At 34.0% G+C, this 19,921-nt stretch overlaps 1 protein-coding gene across 2 annotated transcripts; it reads right to left on the bottom strand.

The window, feature by feature from the left end:
- Nucleotides 1-2,373: 2,373 nt before the first annotated feature.
- LOC121383328 (DNA-directed DNA/RNA polymerase mu-like) lies at nt 2,374-19,257 on the bottom strand. 2 transcript variants are annotated; one of them, XM_041513285.1, is made up of 9 exons: nt 18,580-19,257; nt 11,800-11,989; nt 10,856-10,957; nt 9,738-9,917; nt 8,855-8,926; nt 7,374-7,497; nt 6,455-6,587; nt 4,827-5,751; nt 2,374-3,263 (listed from the first exon to the last, which is right to left on the bottom strand). In XM_041513285.1, the coding sequence occupies exons 1-9, from the start codon at nt 18,723-18,725 to the stop codon at nt 3,177-3,179; spliced, it is 1,959 nt and encodes a 652-aa protein (XP_041369219.1). In that variant the 5' UTR covers nt 18,726-19,257; the 3' UTR covers nt 2,374-3,176. The 2 variants fall into 2 exon arrangements, with proteins under 2 accessions (XP_041369219.1, XP_041369220.1); XM_041513286.1 differs by having other exon boundaries at nt 5,163-5,751.
- Between the last annotated feature and the right edge of the window lie 664 nt (nt 19,258-19,921).

The following is a 19,921-nucleotide window of genomic DNA, read 5'->3' as shown; positions in this document are numbered from 1 at the left end:
ACAGAACGGACATGCATTCACACACACAAACAAACAACACACATACACAGAACGGACATGCATTCACACACAACAAACACACACACACACACACAGAACGGACATGCATTCACACACACACACAAACAACACACATACACAGAACGGACATGCATTCACACACACAAACACACACACACACAGAACGGACATGCATTCACACACACACACAAACAACACACATACACAGAACGGACATGCATTCACACACAACAAACACACACACACACACACACACAAACAACACACATACACAGAACGGACATGCATTCACACACAACAAACACACACACACACAGAACGGACATGCATTCACACACACACACAAACAACACACATACACAGAACGGACATGCATTCACACACACAACACACACACACACACACACACACACAAACAACACACATACACAGAACGGACATGCATTCACACACACACACAAACAACACACATACACAGAACGGACATGCATTCACACACACAACAAACACACACACACACACACACACACACAAACAAACAACACACATACACAGAACGGACATGCATTCACACACACACACAAACAACACACATACACAGAACGGACATGCATTCACACACAACAAACACACACACACACACACACACAAACAAACAACACACATACACAGAACGGACATGCATTCACACACAACAAACACACACACACACACAGAACGGACATGCATTCACACACACACACAAACAACACACATACACAGAACGGACATGCATTCACACACACAAACAACAAACACACATACACAGAACGGACATGCATTCACACACAACAAACACACACACACACAGAACGGACATGCATTCACACACACAAACAACAAACACACATACACAGAACGGACATGCATTCACACACACAAACAACAAACACACACACACAGAACGGACATGCATTCACACACACAAACAACAAACACACATACACAGAACGGACATGCATTCACACACACACACAACAAACACACATACACAGAACGGACAAGCATTCACACACACAAACAACAAACACACATACACAGAACGGACATGCATTCACACACACAAACAACAAACACACATACACAGAACGGACATGCTTTCACACACACACACAACAAACACACACACACAGAACGGACATGCATTCACACACACAACACACACACACACACACACACAAACAGGCTTGCACATACAAACAAAATGATGAAAACAACATAATCTATAATATGTGTATATTAATATACAGTGAAACCCCTTTAATCAAGACCCTCAGTAAACTGGAATTCCCTCAAATCTGGACATTTTTCAGTGTCCCTTTGTAAATATCAGTTATGAACAGAGCCTCTCTAAACCGGATACCCTTACAACCACATTTTTTACTTGGATCTCATGGGTGTCCGTTATAGAGAGGTTTTACTGTACATATATAACTGTAGTAAAAGTTATCTTTCTCTAAGTGCTTTCATGCCTCCAGAAAATAATGCTTTGTTTCCATTATTTTTACATCTTGTACTATCAGTAAAACATGTGGATTGCTTTCAGACATATCTTTTAAAATTATATAAATGACAAAACCAAAATGCTACATTTATGCAAGTTTTATAAAGCAAATTATGTTTACAAAATTAATGCAAATGTATATATCTCCAGATCCATGGTTCATACAGGCTTAAACAGATTGTTTTCAAGGACTATTTTTCAAGTACACCTATACAGTAATCAATTAAATGCAACCCATAAGCATCTATGACATTGACTGTAATACCAGCCTAAACCACTAAATAGTATTACCTGTATACACTAAAGTACTAATCAAAATTATACCCAGGTGATTTTCCAGTGTTATATATTAGTTATGAAAATCCCTGGAATAAAAACCATAAAAATGTGTCAGTATTATCATGACCTGTTATGGTATTCAAACAACCGATAGAAAAAATGACAATAAATGACCTGTTATAGATAGAAATATGAGATGTATTTACAATTTTACTGCAAAACATATGTAATTTGGAACGGACTATAACACCCAGATTGATATTGATTAAAGCTGACAGGTGAAATTACAAGTATTAAGCTAAGCAGAGGGGTGATCTCAGGTGTGTTCAATATAAAACTGGGTATTATAGTCTGTTTCAAATTACATATGTTTTGCAGTAAAATTGTAAATACATCTCATATTTCTATCTATAACAGGTCATTTATTGTAATTTTTTGTACCAGTTGTTTGAATACCATAACAGGTCATGATAATACTGACACATTTTTATGGTTTTTACTCCAGGGATTTTCATAACTAATATATAAGATTGGAAAATCAACTGGGTATAATTTTGATTAGTACTTTAGTAGCATCCAGTGTCGAAGTGTTTACTGTATTTCTAACAGTTCAATATATCTAATTAAATATGTTTCCAAAGTACTGCAATTGTGTACACATGTCAGTGTATATTTTCTTGAGTGTTTCCAATTGAGCACCTAATTTGGTCTCTAATTTTGCCAACTCTGAGTTTTGTCTTTGGCTGTACATCCGAGGGAGTTTGCTTATGTTACAAATGTAACACTTTGTCACACAAAACACACGTTGCCTTCCGTTTGTCATTCTTATATGACTGTAACCATTCAGAGTAAAGTGGGTTAGTTTCCCACTTCAAATTATAGACACACTTGTGACTAATTTTTCAGATTCAACAGACGCCAACACATGCGCAGTTACAGCATCTCGCCACTTCCGTGTGTGTAATAATCTGATATCCAGTGAAAAATGTCCGGTAACAGGTTTAAAAGTTTAGCAAAAAATCAACAAAAAGTGTTTTCTGTTTAATTGTTTTTCCAGTGGATCTTAATTTTTTAATTTAAGGATGTTTTTGTAAAATTCAAGCACTTAGTGACAAAATTCAAGGACTTTTTAAGCATAAATTTAATATTTACGAATATTAAGGACTTTTAAAGGACTACCCTGAAATTCAAGGACTTTTCAAGGTCTGTGGGAACCATGAGATCACATTATGTTATAATAATGACACTGGGTGTATTTTTTTTTATTGTTCTAATACATCTGTGATATACTATTTGTATCCGGTAAGTGTAGACCACATTGCATTAAATAAACTCAACAATTTCTTTCATATGGCTCTCTGTAAGGAATGGTCAGGTTGTCAAAAACATCTTTTTCACTATTTGCTGCAATGATTTTTCCCTACAAAAAAATAAATAACAACATATTAGTAACAGAATTTTGCTTTAAAAAATATTACAGTACATAATGTACATATTATATGTTACATAAATAAAATGTCATTTAATTAACGATTGTCTGTTATTTCTTTTACGTTCATCGGGGTATGAACATAACAAATAATCCGCAAACTGTATGAATCGGCGAAGCCATTCTCGGATAAGTTTATGGATTATTTTTTCTGTTCATACCCAGATGAACATAAAAGAAATAGTACCAGCCTCAGTGGCATCGTGGTTAGGCCATCGGTCTTTGTATTCCCAAGATGCTTTCCTCACCGTGTAAAACTTCGAATGTTCAGGATATTGAAGAGACCAAATAATACTGAATTCCTGCCATTATACCGGCCTCGGTGGCGTAGTGGTTAGGCCATCGGTCTACAGGCTGGTAGGTACTGGGTTCGGATCCCAGTCGAGGCATGGGATTTTTAATCCAGATACCGACTCCAAACCCTGAGTGAGTGCTCCGCAAGGCTCAATAGGTAGGTGTAAACCACTTGCACCAACCAGTGATCCATAACTGGTTCAACAAATTCCATGGTTTGTGTTATCCTGTCTGTGGGAAGCGCAAATAAAAGATCCCTTGCTGCCTGTTGTAAAAGAGTAGCCTATGTGGCGACAGCGTGTTTCCTCTAAAAAACAGTGTCAGAATGACCATATGTTTGACATTCAATAGCCAATGATAAGATGAAAAAATCAATGTGCTCTAGTGGCGTCGTTAAATAAAACACACTTTACTTTATAAAAGAAATAGCAGACAATATTTATAATTAAATTTGAAACATACTTACTAATAATAGCATTAAAATTTCAGATTCTATTTTCAATTATTATTTTGGTTAAAACAATAACGCTCAGTAAGACAAATTACCAATATAAAATGACGTCATCAGGTATGACGTTCCCCGACAACGTAATTTTGACATTCATCAAGATATGAACAAACTCCCACTGCTATGTTTGGACCAATGGGATGATGTTATAATTGTAATGATATGTAACAGAAATTTTATCATTTAAAAAAAGCTTTTACTTTCAGTGATGAATGAAAATTATAGATTATTATCCTTGAAGTATTTAAGTTTGGAGCCATTCACAGTAATTTGCACAAGTACACAAAACATACAGGGTCAGTGGTATTTTTACCGTAAAGAACTGATCTGAAGAATGGTCAGTCTGGGATCGATCCCCATCGGAAGGACTATTGGGATTTTTCTCATTCCATCCAGTGCACCATGACTGTTATTTCAAAGGTTGTGGTATGTGCTATATTATCTCTGTGGGATGGTGTATATAAAAGATCCCTCGTTACTAATGCAAAATGTAGCAGGTTTCCAAGACTTTATGAGGTGATGGATTTATCGCCTGGAGCTTATGAGGTGAGTGATTTATCACTCGCCTGGAGATTACGAGGTGGACAACAAAGATAACAAATATTTACCTTGGCTTGACTGTACAGCCCATGGCTGGTGAGTTTCATGTTGTGGACTCTCTGAGCCCGACAACAAAGATAACAAACAGTTACCTTGGCTTGACTGTACAGCCCATGGCTGGCGAGTTTCATGTTGTGAACTCGGTGAGCCCGACAACAAAGATAACAAACATTTACCTCGGCTTGACTGTACAGCCCATGGCTGGTGAGTTTCATGTTGTGAATTCTCTGACCCCAACAACAAAGATAACAAACATTTACCTTGGCTTGACTGTCCAGCCCATGGCTGGTGAGTTTCATGTTGTGAACTCTCTGACCCCGACAACAAAGATAACAAACATTTACCTTGGCTTGACTGTCCAGCCCATGGCTGGTGAGTTTCATGTTGTGAACTCTCTGAGCCTGACAACAAAGATAACAAACATTTACCTTGGCTTGACTGTACAGCCCATGGCTGGTGAGTTTCATGTTGTGCACTCTCTGGGCATACAGTCGAAGGTCTCTATTGAAGTGTTTACTTCCCGTCCATCCAACCAAAGCATACCAGTACTGGCTGAAAGGGCAGATAATCAAATCAACTCTTCTGGCTGTCCAACCTCGGTCACTGTCTGCAATATGTTTCGGGGTTAGGTTCTCAGCTGCCATTTTTTTCAGTTTCGCCTTAGGTTCATAGTCATCCTTGTCATCAAGACTGGCATGAAAACACGGCATGCGATCCTCAGATGCATTTCTATTAACACATTCAGCTGTCGTTGAATCTTTTCCACCTCCGTGCTGGAATGAGTTATGGAACTTACAGATGCCCAGCCATTTCTCGAAGTGATCGAGTTGACCCCTCATGCTGAGTTTGAAGTCTCGGACAAGGACATCGTCCGTGTAGGTAGACTTTTCGAGGTTTCCACACAGAACGAGACCACGCCGCTCCAGTCTCTCCAGCAGCTGTTTGAGAAGACCAGTCTCTTTACCCTCATCTGGGTGTGTGATCAGAATATCAACATCATGGCCTGATTGTTTTTTCCTAAATACAACAACCAAAAACACATAAAAGTTAAAGTTTTATATAACGATAAGACAAAAGCATATTGATTTAAACCTGCTATATTTTTGCATTAGCAGCGAGAGATATAGACAGTACATACATGTACCATGACCTTTGATACACCAGTCGGAAGGGCACTTCAGACAAATGACCTATTGACTGAGAATGAATGAATGAATGAATGAATGAATGAATGAATGAATGAATGAACAAACAAACAAATGAACTAATGAATGGACCATAAAAGAACACCCAAATACATGTATCAACTCCTGGGTGTTAAAAGTAAATGGATGACAAATGGACAATTAACATGAAAATGATGATCACAATGATGATTATGAGTAATATGACAACAATGACAATAATGATATTACACATTACGATGCTAGTATCATCCAGTTACACCTCAAGCACGATATGCTGGGTAAACAACTAGACTGCCAATTCTGAAGAGAGGCTAATTAACACGATAATGTGAGCTGCAGAATTCATTTTTTAACTTTTGGATTAATTTACTTTGACGTTAGTTTTAGGTCTTGTGACGAATTATTGGCATGTCCTATATAGCTGTGCTGTCACAGAGCTGCATGCCATTGCAACACAAGTATCAAAACTATTACTATACAGTTACTACATCATTTAGCTTCAACCATGTGGATTTACAAAGGAAGTTACAAACCTCCTGAATCCACCTGTCAGCTCGACTATTGCACCTGGTAGGAGTCTATCGGTCTCTTCTCTCACAATGCATGTAAACACATCAGCCTCTGTTGCGAGTACTGGCTTCATCAGATCAGAGTGGAACGCCAAACCTGCAGCAAAATGGAAGCTACTGTAATCATCGGATTAAAGTGAAAAATCGCACATAAAGTAACAATCAGATCTCGCAGAGTATGTATGTAAGTATCATACTTTGACTTAAGTATGTTTATGAATACGGAGCCAGATCTCAGTCTCCAACGCGCCTTGAAAATCTCCATTGGTAGATCTGACACGAACCAGTGACATATCTTGTCCAGATGACCTTTCATCATGGCGTCTTTCAGAATGTACACTGCAATGTTATATATCATTCAAAATGATTTTGAAAGTCATATATATAAATAATGAGTCATTTTTAACAAAATGGTGCCACAAGCTACATTTGTGTATTTAAAGGGGCATTGTCATTGATCTTGGAATAATAATAATAAACATTTTTAAATTTATTAAAGGTAAAGGCAATAAAACGTAACTAAATAATAATTGTAAAAATTAATGAGGCCAGGAAAATGTACTGTTAACCTTTTTTAATTGTAAAGTGCTCTATAGTCTGTCCCATCTTCCTACAAAAATGTGGGGTTTTTGTAAATGATTTCAGTTTGGTTTGACGTAAAAAAAAATACTATTTTTGTGTGCAATTTAGAAAACAATAGGCTCAAAAATAAATAATATGCAGTAAATTCGATAGTATGAAAAAAGCATTCCCTGTGGGAAAGACTATAGGTCATTTTAAAATAAGCTTTTTTTATCATCTGTAATACAGAGATGCTACAACATACATGTGACAGTTGTGTAACTGGCTCTGATCTCCATAAAATGTAATCACTGTTAGGTACCCCATATAAGTCTCCAGTCACTGCTGATGTTGTCGCTCTGTTGAGCATCCCGTACAGAGGTCCAGCCACGCTCAATCCACTTCTTGGCTGTTGAAGGCCCCACGCCAAAAACACTGGTGAACATCTGAAACCAAACAGTATACAGGAACGGCTTTCATTGAATCATCTTTTGTTACATGCATTTAATATCCAAAAGGATTTGGCACAAGTTATCCAGCTACTGAGGACTTCCCCTAATTACAAATTGTTCAAATTGGAGAAAATTTGAGGTGTTTTCTCTTTCATAGATACATCGCCTGTCCTCATAACTAGTTATGAGGACAGGTGATGTTGAAAAGAAATTATTATTTTAGTCAACGCTCCAAACAAAATTTAAAATAATTTGGCCAAAGGTAATCCCAAATCTCTTTATTCATATACATGTAGTGTTTATATTTAAAACATGTTATGGTCAGATAGTGTTTTTGAAAAACAGGAAAAGGCAAAATGTGTGGGGGTTTTCACATGAGAGTGGGTGGGACAGTAGTGTTGCTTTCAAAATGAATTTACTATACAGAAATGCAAGCACAACAAATTGGAAAAAAAAAGCAATTTCTCTTTTCGTTATACTTAACCTGACATTTCACTAATTGTATAAGTATGCAGTTAGTGAGAGGTCAGGTTAAGTTTTATTTTTAAAATAATGTAAATGAAAGTGAAAGACGAAATGGGAATGGGTCCAATATAATTATTACAACTGTAACACCTGGTCTAGATAATGAGAACATTTTCAGTGGCAACATAACTTATAGCTACTCCTGGTTAGTAAAACATTTGTATTTTATATGAACTTGCCAACAAACAAAACAGTGCATATGAATCAGACATTATTGTGAAAGCTTGTTTGCTGAACAAAATTTATGAAACTGTTCCACTATTTTACTGAAGAACAGGAAAGAGAGAAATAATATAACTGTCAAATGTTTTATTTAACTCATAACACAGACGTGTGTAAAAACTGAAAATAATGTTTATTAATGATCACAAAAGCCCTTAACCACCATAAATACAGTGCAGTTGACAGCTTCTCCAATCATTAACATTCTATAGAAGACTGAAGTTTCACATGCACATGAAATAATGCACATTTGTGATATTTAATTAATATTTATATTTTGCCACATGACAAGTCTTAAAAGATTTAATAAAATGTAAGTTTAAGCAAAGATAGATCAAAATGGTGTTATTGCACTGAGAGTATGGTGTCTTCTGGGAACATTTTGTTAACTTCAGTATCGCATAACGATTCTCTACAGAGGTTTGTAAGATCGTTACACAATGTTAAATGTTCAATAGTTGTTGCTAATCAACATTCAACAACTTGATAATACAAATTTTTAAAACCAAATATTCCCTGTGTCTTCATCACTGAACCAGTATCATCATACTCACAGTGAGTTTTAAAGCGTACTTGTATATCTGTAATTCATTAGATCACTTGCCTTCATCTTCTGGAACCAGTCATCTTTCTTGATAGTCTCCACCTCTTGGCAGACACCACTGTTTAATATTTCCTGTTAACACCATATAAATATATACTGTAATGCATAACTCATTAGGCATGTATGCAGGGTTTTACACAGTAGCAAGCAACATTTCTAGGGGTGTTCTGGTCATGTTCCATGAAAATACATTTGCTTTGATTGCGGAGGGGTGTTTTTGTTTAACTCTGAAAAATCCCCTCTCTATATGCGCCTGTACATTTCAGTATTAGTTAATCAAGTCAGGTAATCAAAATCAAAAATTCATTTATACAAATTTCTATTAATGCTTAATTACTGTTTTATCAAACATATATTTATTAAAAAGACAGAGGTTTATATTCCAAAGAGATCAGATAGAATTATAAAGTTGACTTTATACTTGTTTGTGTAAATAATATTTAAACAGCACACAATTCATCACAAATTTTGCTGGTGGTTGTTGGTTTTTTTGTCCAAAAACAAATGTTGAGAATGAAGTACTGTTCTCAACTATTTGGATGTTAAAGTTTGTCTTGTTTAATGACACCACTAGAGCACACTGATTTATTAATTGACATTAGTCAGAGAGAAAACCTGCTACATTTTTCCATTGGTAGAGAATCGTTTATATGCACCATCCCACAAACAGGATAGCACATACCATGGCCTTTGATATACCAGTTGTGGTGCACTGGCTGGAACGAGAAATAGCCCAAATGGCCCACTGACAAGAATCAATCACAGACCGACAGCACATCAAGTGAGTGCTTTACCACCGGGCCACATCCCACCTCTTATTTGGATGTCTGAAGCTGGAAACTAGCAGCGTTTTGTGAGTGATCTTTCATTGTTGTTGGTTTACCTGTATCACTCTGAGGCTGTGCGCTCCCATATCTTTGATGTTCTCTATCTGGGAGACGCTGGTCACCGTAAACGGCAGACTCTTGAGAACGCAGGACGCACGTCGGAACGCCAGCGCTCTCGAGTAATCCTGGTTCACGTCTCGCATCTCGGCATATTTCTGTAGAATTTCCAGTGCATCCTAGGCAGAACAACATGCATTTTAAAAACATGTACCTAGAAGATTCTGGTGTTAATATCAGACAACCTCAAAACTAATAAGTAACATTTAAAAAGTTGGTTAAAACAAAATGCTAGTTGTGTGGAAATACATTTTCTACATGATTACTATAGTATTTTGTACTGAAAAAATAACATTAGAAAATATGTAATATGTGTATTTAAAATTTGGTCAAAACATATACTGGTTGTGCTAAAATACATTTTCTACACGATTATTATAGTACATGTATTTTGTATTTCTGAATGAAAAAATAATATTAAAAAAATAAAATTAGAAAATAAGTAATATGTGTCATTAAAAATTGGTCAAAACATAATACATATACTACTTGTGTGGTAATATCTATTCTTAATGATTATCATAGAATTTTGTATTCCTGAATGATGAAAAACAAATACATGTACATGTATATTTCCGTCAGTTGAATACACAATGCAGAGAAGGCAAATTATCATCATATTTAGATACTGACAATGTGACAGTGACATAACAAATCAATAGACAATTAAAATAAAATGTCATTAATGATCTTCATGTATGTCACTGATAGTCGATGCCGACCAAATAGTTTTTCCAAGTAATCACATAAAATCATTACTGTAGTTGTTCTTAGTCTTAAGGTCCATTGACAACTGTCAGCATTTCCACAAGCAAACATGAGTATTCTTCTTTTTTTGTACCCCTTTACCCTCTAATAAATATAAATCTTTATTTTGCAAGAAATATTTTTAAAGATTTGTTTTTTATTAACAGTATATGGTTAGTATTAAGCACCTCTCATTGAGTGTACAGTTTATATACTTGTGATAACATTGATAACTGTCAATGGCTCCTTACCAAACAGTATTACTTTACTATTACACGAAGAGAAAATATTTAATTTTGGAAAAGCTTACTACAAACTGGTGGTTGTGGTGACGCAGTAATGTGACTCTCTGGCACGCCCAGTCAGCAACCACTGGCTCATTTGATGAACTAGAATGTTCTTCATCAACCGACTTTAAATAGTGAAAACAAAACATGATATCAAATTATTACATGTATAGATCTACATGTACATGTGTATGTAGGGAGTTGTTGTTGTTAGTAATGGAGGGGTTTTGGTGGTGGTGGTGGGGGGGGGGGGGGGGGAGTGCATAAAATTCATTAAGTATCTTAAAATGTTTAATTATTACCTATTTTTGGAAATTATTTCTAAAATATTAAGAAACCATCATTGCAATGTGAAAGTCACATTTCCATACAGGGTGAGATCTACCTCAGTTGGTGGAGTGCTTGTCTTTAATGCTTGTGTCATAAGATCAAATAACATTGGTAGATTCTCTGAATGGGTTTTCCCCTGTCCCAACAATTGTGCCACGACTGGTATATCAAAGGATGTGGTATGTGTTGTCCTGCCTGTAGAAAAGTCCATATAAAAGATCCCTTAAATTTCTACTAATGGGGAAAATGTGGCTAGTTTTGTCTAATAAGTTACACTCACCAAATGTTTTACATCCATTAACCAATGATTATTAAATCAATGTGCTATAGTGGTGTTATTAAACAAAACAAATTTTATTTTCCATACAAGACAAAGTCCAGAAAACACTTCTAGGAAGCAGTGAAATAATTGTATATTTGTACACTTCACATACATATAGAAGTGAAACAAACAACTGTAAATATTGGTTTAAATTATAACAATGGACAAGAATCCTAGATTAATGACACCTCAACATTTTCAACAGTTGCTAGCCAACAAAATATAAATTACATAAAATATTTTAGTAAATTTGCAATTGGTGAATTTGGCAAGTGGTGGCAACAAGGAAGATAATGAACTGACTAACAAATGTACCTCTTCCGAGTCTTGGTTCACTCTGTGCTTGGCTTCAACTGTGACAGGTTTGCCAGCCTTCAGAGAGTCTGTGAGCCATGTCAACGTCACAACCTCAACGTCATGCAGATCTGCATCAGAATCAAGGTCAAGCCAGCGAATCACTTGCTGCATATTGTCACTCTCTGTGACAACATGTGTCACATTAGATCTATAAGAACAACAGTTGTGAATTTTACATGTACAGATCCTACTTACCATATACATGTATCTGTCTGACTAGAAATTCCCAAAGATAAGCATTTCATTCCATTGGCATTCATGTTGTTTCCCCATTTACCAATTTAGTAATCAGCTATTCTGGTTTTATTCCAAATAACTTCAAAGGCATATGTTGGGATTGGGGGGGGGGGGGGGGGGGGGGGGGGACGGGGGACATTTTTCTATAGAACATTTGAATTTCTATCTCAGAAAATATATATATATATTCATTTCTTAACACAATATGTAACCAAGCTATACCATACATGTATCTTTTATCTCTAAAACATATTTCAAACGGAAACATATGTTGATATGGGAATAATTTATTTTTGACAACTTGGATTAAAAATCTTTTTTTAATTATTTCCAAACTTTGTTAAAACAAGAAACAGGAAGCCAAATACACATAATAATGGGGTAAAGACTTTCAACACAGTTGCTCTGTTTAGTTCACCAATGTAAATGACTATCAGGGTCTTATTTCTAAAATTTGACTCGACACTCGTGGCTTTGACTTTAGGAATTTTAGCGGTTTTACAAAACAAAAGAGGGAATTTTCAACTTATTAAACCAAGTTAGATTTTAAAAGAGTAATAATATACAATATGTACTTTTATTTATTCAAATTAATATATCTATTTTGCATTACACAGTGTTACATATTGATATCAAAATATATCTGTATATAATAATAATATACAATATGTACTTTTATTTATTCAAATTAATATATCTATTTTGCGTTACACAGTGTTACATATTGATATCAAAATCTATCTGTATATAATAATAATATACAATATGTACTTTTATTTATTCAAATTAATATATCTATTTTGCGTTACACAGTGTTACATATTGATATCAAAATCTATCTGTATATAATAATAATATACAATATGTACTTTTATTTATTCAAATTAATATATCTATTTTGCGTTACACAGTGTTACATATTGATATCAAAATATATCTGTATATAATAATAATATACAATATGTACTTTTATTTATTCAAATTAATATATCTATTTTGCGTTACACAGTGTTACATATTGATATCAAAATCTATCTGTATATAATAATAATATACAATATGTACTTTTATTTATTCAAATTAATATATCTATTTTGCGTTACACAGTGTTACATATTGATATCAAAATCTATCTGTATATAATAATAATATACAATATGTACTTTTATTTATTCAAATTAATATATCTATTTTGCGTTACACAGTGTTACATATTGATATCAAAATCTATCTGTATATAATAATAATATACAATATGTACTTTTATTTATTCAAATTAATATATCTATTTTGCGTTACACAGTGTTACATATTGATATCAAAATCTATCTGTATATAATAATAATATACAATATGTACTTTTATTTATTCAAATTAATATATCTATTTTGCGTTACACAGTGTTACATATTGATATCAAAATCTATCTGTATATAATAATAATATACAATATGTACTTTTATTTATTCAAATTAATATATCTATTTTGCGTTACACAGTGTTACATATTGATATCAAAATCTATCTGTATATAATAATAATATACAATATGTACTTTTATTTATTCAAATTAATATATCTATTTTGCGTTACACAGTGTTACATATTGATATCAAAATCTATCTGTATATAATAATAATATACAATATGTACTTTTATTTATTCAAATTAATATATCTATTTTGCGTTACACAGTGTTACATATTGATATCAAAATCTATCTGTATATAATAATAATATACAATATGTACTTTTATTTATTCAAATTAATATATCTATTTTGCGTTACACAGTGTTACATATTGATATCAAAATCTATCTGTATATAATAATAATATACAATATGTACTTTTATTTATTCAAATTAATATATCTATTTTGCGTTACACAGTGTTACATATTGATATCAAAATCTATCTGTATATAATAATAATATACAATATGTACTTTTATTTATTCAAATTAATATATCTATTTTGCGTTACACAGTGTTACATATTGATATCAAAATCTATCTGTATATAATAATAATATACAATATGTACTTTTATTTATTCAAATTAATATATCTATTTTGCGTTACACAGTGTTACATATTGATATCAAAATATATCTGTATATAATAATAATATACAATATGTACTTTTATTTATTCAAATTAATATATCTATTTTGCGTTACACAGTGTTACATATTGATATCAAAATATATCTGTATATAATAATAATATACAATATGTACTTTTATTTATTCAAATTAATATATCTATTTTGCGTTACACAGTGTTACATATTGATATCAAAATATATCTGTATATAATAATAATATACAATATGTACTTTTATTTATTCAAATTAATATATCTATTTTGCGTTACACAGTGTTACATATTGATATCAAAATATATCTGTATATAATAATAATATACAATATGTACTTTTATTTATTCAAATTAATATATCTATTTTGCGTTACACAGTGTTACATATTGATATCAAAATCTATCTGTATATAATAATAATATACAATATGTACTTTTATTTATTCAAATTAATATATCTATTTTGCGTTACACAGTGTTACATATTGATATCAAAATCTATCTGTATATAATAATAATATACAATATGTACTTTTATTTATTCAAATTAATATATCTATTTTGCGTTACACAGTGTTACATATTGATATCAAAATCTATCTGTATATAATAATAATATACAATATGTACTTTTATTTATTCAAATTAATATATCTATTTTGCGTTACACAGTGTTACATATTGATATCAAAATATATCTGTATATAATAATAATATACAATATGTACTTTTATTTATTCAAATTAATATATCTATTTTGCGTTACACAGTGTTACATATTGATATCAAAATCTATCTGTATATAATAATAATATACAATATGTACTTTTATTTATTCAAATTAATATATCTATTTTGCGTTACACAGTGTTACATATTGATATCAAAATCTATCTGTATATAATAATAATATACAATATGTACTTTTATTTATTCAAATTAATATATCTATTTTGCGTTACACAGTGTTACATATTGATATCAAAATCTATCTGTATATAATAATAATATACAATATGTACTTTTATTTATTCAAATTAATATATCTATTTTGCGTTACACAGTGTTACATATTGATATCAAAATATATCTGTATATAATAATAAATAAAAGGAATATCTACCTTCATATTGGGAATGTTTTAGTCTAAAATTCGGAATACAAAACAACATAATCCTTTGTGAATGGTGGGGAATGATGCCGATTATCGGAGTCTAGAAACATAGCTGATAAAACCCTGACTATGGTAGGCCTATGTTTGTTAACGTTTTGACATTTACTGGACCTCCATCCATACATGTCAAAATACTAAATCTCAGACCTAAACATTTATCTTGATCTGCTGTTTTTCTATTCAGTAGTCATGATCGCTATTGCTTCCACTATATCTCAAAGTTGCATAATGGTGACTCCCAGCCAAAATTATTTATCAATATTTGCTTCGAAACGTAAACATTATACCTTCAACTATATGCTACTAAAAAAATTACAAATAATTTAGGCCTGTTAGTTAAAAAAATAAACTATATTGAAGAATTTTTAGAAGATGACTGATGGCATTAGATGCATTAATTATTTGAGGCAGACTCTTCAGTGTTATGCCAGTTCGATGTTCCTGAGACGTGTGCAACTCATCTTTCTTTGACAGCACTAAATTCTCAATTTTTGTGTGTAATTTTTGACCCCTTTATCAGTCGAAACCCCCCCCCCCCCCCCCAACCACGTTATAAAATATTTTGATGAAAAACATTTGACTTATAGGCGAAGATATATGTTATCTATAGTCCTTCCCATCAGGGAATGTCATTTTCTTACTGTGGTATTTACTACAACTTATTTATTTCTGAGCCAATTGGTTTCTAAATTATACATAAAAATAGTGTTATTTTTAAAACACTTTCACTTTTTTTCTTACAGCAAATTAAACTGAAATTATTTACAAAAAACAATGTTCATGTAGGATATTTCATACTATATCTGTATATATAGGGCAGTGGCCCAGTATTCGACCAGTGTATTTATTTAATTTCCATACCCGTTTAAACTGAACAGTATATTGTCTCAGTATATATTATGGTGCGGTATGTATTATGTTATGGTGCGGTATGTATTTTGGTGAGCTATCATTAGATAGCAATTCTGTGTCACCAAATGCAGAAGTTTTTGTTGACGGAAGTATTTATAAGAATAAAGCAATGTTTACAATTTTCCAGTTTGCGGTAAGTATAAACAATTAAAAATACCATGTAACTAAAAGAACTCTTTTATGTAAGACATTTTTTTAACATGCATAAACATCCATGAATCTCCAAATTTTCAAAATGAACTTTACTCATCTGCTGCATAAGACAATGTCGTCTGCTACTAGTGAAATAAACACAAGACAACTAGACCACCCCAACATCAATCTATTTCTATGGGCATTCAAACGAGTCCCCTGTCCTTATTAAATTACATGCACTGCATATGATTATATTTGGTCAGGATTAACTGATGTTCAAGTGCATATTACATCTTAAAATAATATCTATTCAACATGAAATGTGTAGTGGACATTGTTTCGAATAACAGGAATAATAATCAACAAATAAAAAAAAAACCTTGAAGGTCTGTCAAATTTACCCCACCCTATACAAATAGTGACTATGTTTGCACTGGGCTATATGGATATGTGACGATAGGGTTAAACTTTATTTCACTGGTGTTATTTTTGATGTGTATTATTAATAGTATGGAATTTATGGACCACCATAGAAGGAAAACAAATCTTAGCAAATGCCAATAAAACGAACATGTCATGATCCTTTCTTTCTTAGTGGTTGAATACTGGGGCAGTTGCCCTATACCATCAACATCCCAAACTGTGTTTGGCTAATGACGAAAACACAGATACAATACTTTTTTTTCTTCTTTTTTTTCTCTTTCAGTACACTCAGGCCGTCAAAAGACAGCATTTATTATGAGGAATTGTTGTACAATAGTTATTTACAGTGACAAGATGACAACAGTTCTTCGTAGAATATATACAAACATAAATCAAAATATCTATATACACATTTTAAAAATGAAGACACATGGTGACAAGACATTCAAATATCTAGCAGAAAGATTATTACAAGTCAGTATTTTTTTTTAAAGTATCAAATGATATTGAAGATGTTTGTCTATGGTTTACTGAATTTACTTGTAATTTCAGAAATGAATTTTGACATTTTACAGAGGGGGCTTATGTTATTACAATTAAGCAGTTCCCCAAGCACCAGTCATCTCAGGCTGGACCAGCGTTGCTAGATCGGACTACGGACTCACCAGAGGCGGACCTAAACAAGACAATGATGGAACTGCTCTCTCTCCCCCCCCCCCCCCCCACTTCAGCATCGACTCCAGCGACGTCACCTCCACAGAGGAAGAGTGCTGCTGTCGATACGCAGGCCTGATCAGTGGTCGTTGTCAAACAGAAGGCAACCACTCACCCGAGCGGCCAACCAGCAAAGCCAGGCCCTCCGTCACAACCACCAGTACCAGATATTCAGCAAGCTGAGCAGTGGTCATTCCAGTCTGGCAAGCTATCATCACGCTATGCTCAGCTTGTGAAGACTAACATCGAGGATGTAACCCATCAGGTGATCAGCATGCCCAAGCACGAAGTTTACCAGCCGTTGCCAACCAGCAGTGCCGAGGGAGACTTTGCTCTGCACAGAGCCTGCAGAAGGAAGGAATGCCGTCTGCGTGACTGTCTGTCAACTAGGCATATACCATCAGGGCTTGCTACTGACAGATATGGACAACCCAACGCTACATTGATCTTGAAGTCAGACTACATGTGTGTATCTCGGGGAAGGACTACCACTCCATAGCAAGCTCTGTCTACTGGCAGTTCATCCTGCAGTTCGACGTCTCCAACTTCATCGGGACACCGTGACGACATCATCCTCACCAACCTCCTTCGCTTCCCTGAGTAAGGACTTAGCCAGACTTTAAAACTTTTTGGCCGTTATCTCAAAAAAACTTTGTTTATTTTTTTGTAAATAGTCCGTCTAAATTGCTCCAATCATCTTCAACTTTGGATGAGCGGTCTAATTTTTTGCCACCTCAAACTTACTCTCCGCCTTCCCCCTTCCCCCTGTCCCGGAATTGGTCACTGGCGAAGTCAGAGGCCAAGTCCGGGGTGGGCGTGCCTGAACCTTCGGGATATGGGCACGTTAATAGTTCCCATTCCATTCCATGTCTAACCATTAGCCTAACCTTAAAACTAATCCAAACCACTGAAAGGGGGTACGGGTCGAACTCGTGCCACGAAATAAATGTAGTTGTAGAACACTGTTCTGAACAGCTTCCAAATTGAAATTAAAGTGTGCAAGTTTGGACAAATAACGAGGTATATAAAACATGTCACATACGAAAAACTGTCCGATAAATTTATCTGTTTCTTTTTGGTTGCCTTTTTTATATCTTCCAGTCTTCGTCTTTGTATTCTTTGTGATAAAATGTAGATTAAAGTTTTGTTGTTTACTATTTTCTCAGTTAGTCTACTGGACGTCGCCATTTTTCTTCTTCTTTATTTGCGTTTCCTCTTCTAGCATGGAAGACCAACTATTTCTATATCCTATAATTATTTTACTTGGAATCAAATGCTAGCGATTTAAATGTTTAATTATGTCACTGTTTCTAAAAACAATCGACTTAGTAGTTATTAGAAACTGATAAGAAACACTGATTGGGAACGGGTGATCTAACACTTAAGAGCATAATGATGTCAATTATGTCGACTCAGTCTGTTGACACATTTTTACTTAGGGTGAGATAAATAAACGTTTCATTTGTTTCAGGACAGCATTTGAGTAATTATTTAATCATTGGCTATTGGATGTCAATTTCAAACATTTCATAATTTTGACAATTTGTCTTCAGACACCAGAGCACATACCACAGCCTTTGATATACAATTGGTTGTGAGACAAATCAAGTACTGGGTAAACTAGTGTGTTATATACATTGTAGGTCTGACTTCAACAAGTACAAAGGGTGGGACGTAGCCCAGTGGTAAAGTGCATCGCTTGTTGTGCGTTCAGTTTGGGATTGATCCCCATCAGTGGGCCCATTGGACTATTTCTCGCTCCAGCCAGTGCACCATGACTGGTACATCAAAGGCCGTGGTATGTGCTATCCTGTATGGGATGGTGCATATAAAAGATCCCTTGCTGCTAATCGAAAAAGAGTAGCCCATGAAGTGGCGACAGCAGGTTTCCTCCCTAATATCTGTGTGGTCCTTAACCATATAACTGTAAATAAATTGTGTTGAGTGCATCATTAAATAAACTATTTCCTTCCTTCAACAAGTACACCATCAGTACAGTATGTCGTCATTGTCACAAAATTTTGACTGGACAAGTTTACTAATGCAGTCTTTCAATTCTTAACACTGATATCAATCCAAATATCAAAGCAATCATCATCACCACCATCAAAAATATTAAATGACCTCACCTTCTACAGATGTAGTCATTACTTTGGTAGTGGGCAGGATTTAGCTCAGTTGGTCGAGTGCTCACCCGAGATCCCTTGTTGCTAATAAAAAGAGGTAGCTGGTTTCCTCTGATGACCACGAGTCAGAATTACCAAAGGCAAGACAGCCAATAGCAAATAATTAATTAATCAATGTGCTCTAGTGGTGGGTTATACATATATGCAGAAAGACAGAGAGGGTGGTGGAAGCCAGTACCCTAAATTATATTGTGTTGT

This window comes from Gigantopelta aegis, chromosome 10 (assembly GCF_016097555.1).
Source record: "Gigantopelta aegis isolate Gae_Host chromosome 10, Gae_host_genome, whole genome shotgun sequence".
NCBI classification, from domain to species: Eukaryota; Metazoa; Mollusca; class Gastropoda; order Neomphalida; family Peltospiridae; genus Gigantopelta; species Gigantopelta aegis.
This window is presented reverse-complemented; position numbering and strand designations above follow the sequence as displayed.

Excerpts from the sequence above, each read along its gene's own strand:
- LOC121383328 (XM_041513285.1), bottom strand. The coding sequence starts at position 18,725 with ATGGCGACGTCCAGTAGACTAACTGAGAAAATAGTAAACAACAAAACT. Across the intron at positions 7,498-8,854 it reads ACTGGTTCCAGAAGATGAAG|ATGTTCACCAGTGTTTTTGG; the intron begins GCAAGTGATCTA and ends GTTTGGTTTCAG. Across the intron at positions 5,752-6,454 it reads CTGACAGGTGGATTCAGGAG|GAAAAAACAATCAGGCCATG; the intron begins GTTTGTAACTTC and ends TGTTGTATTTAG.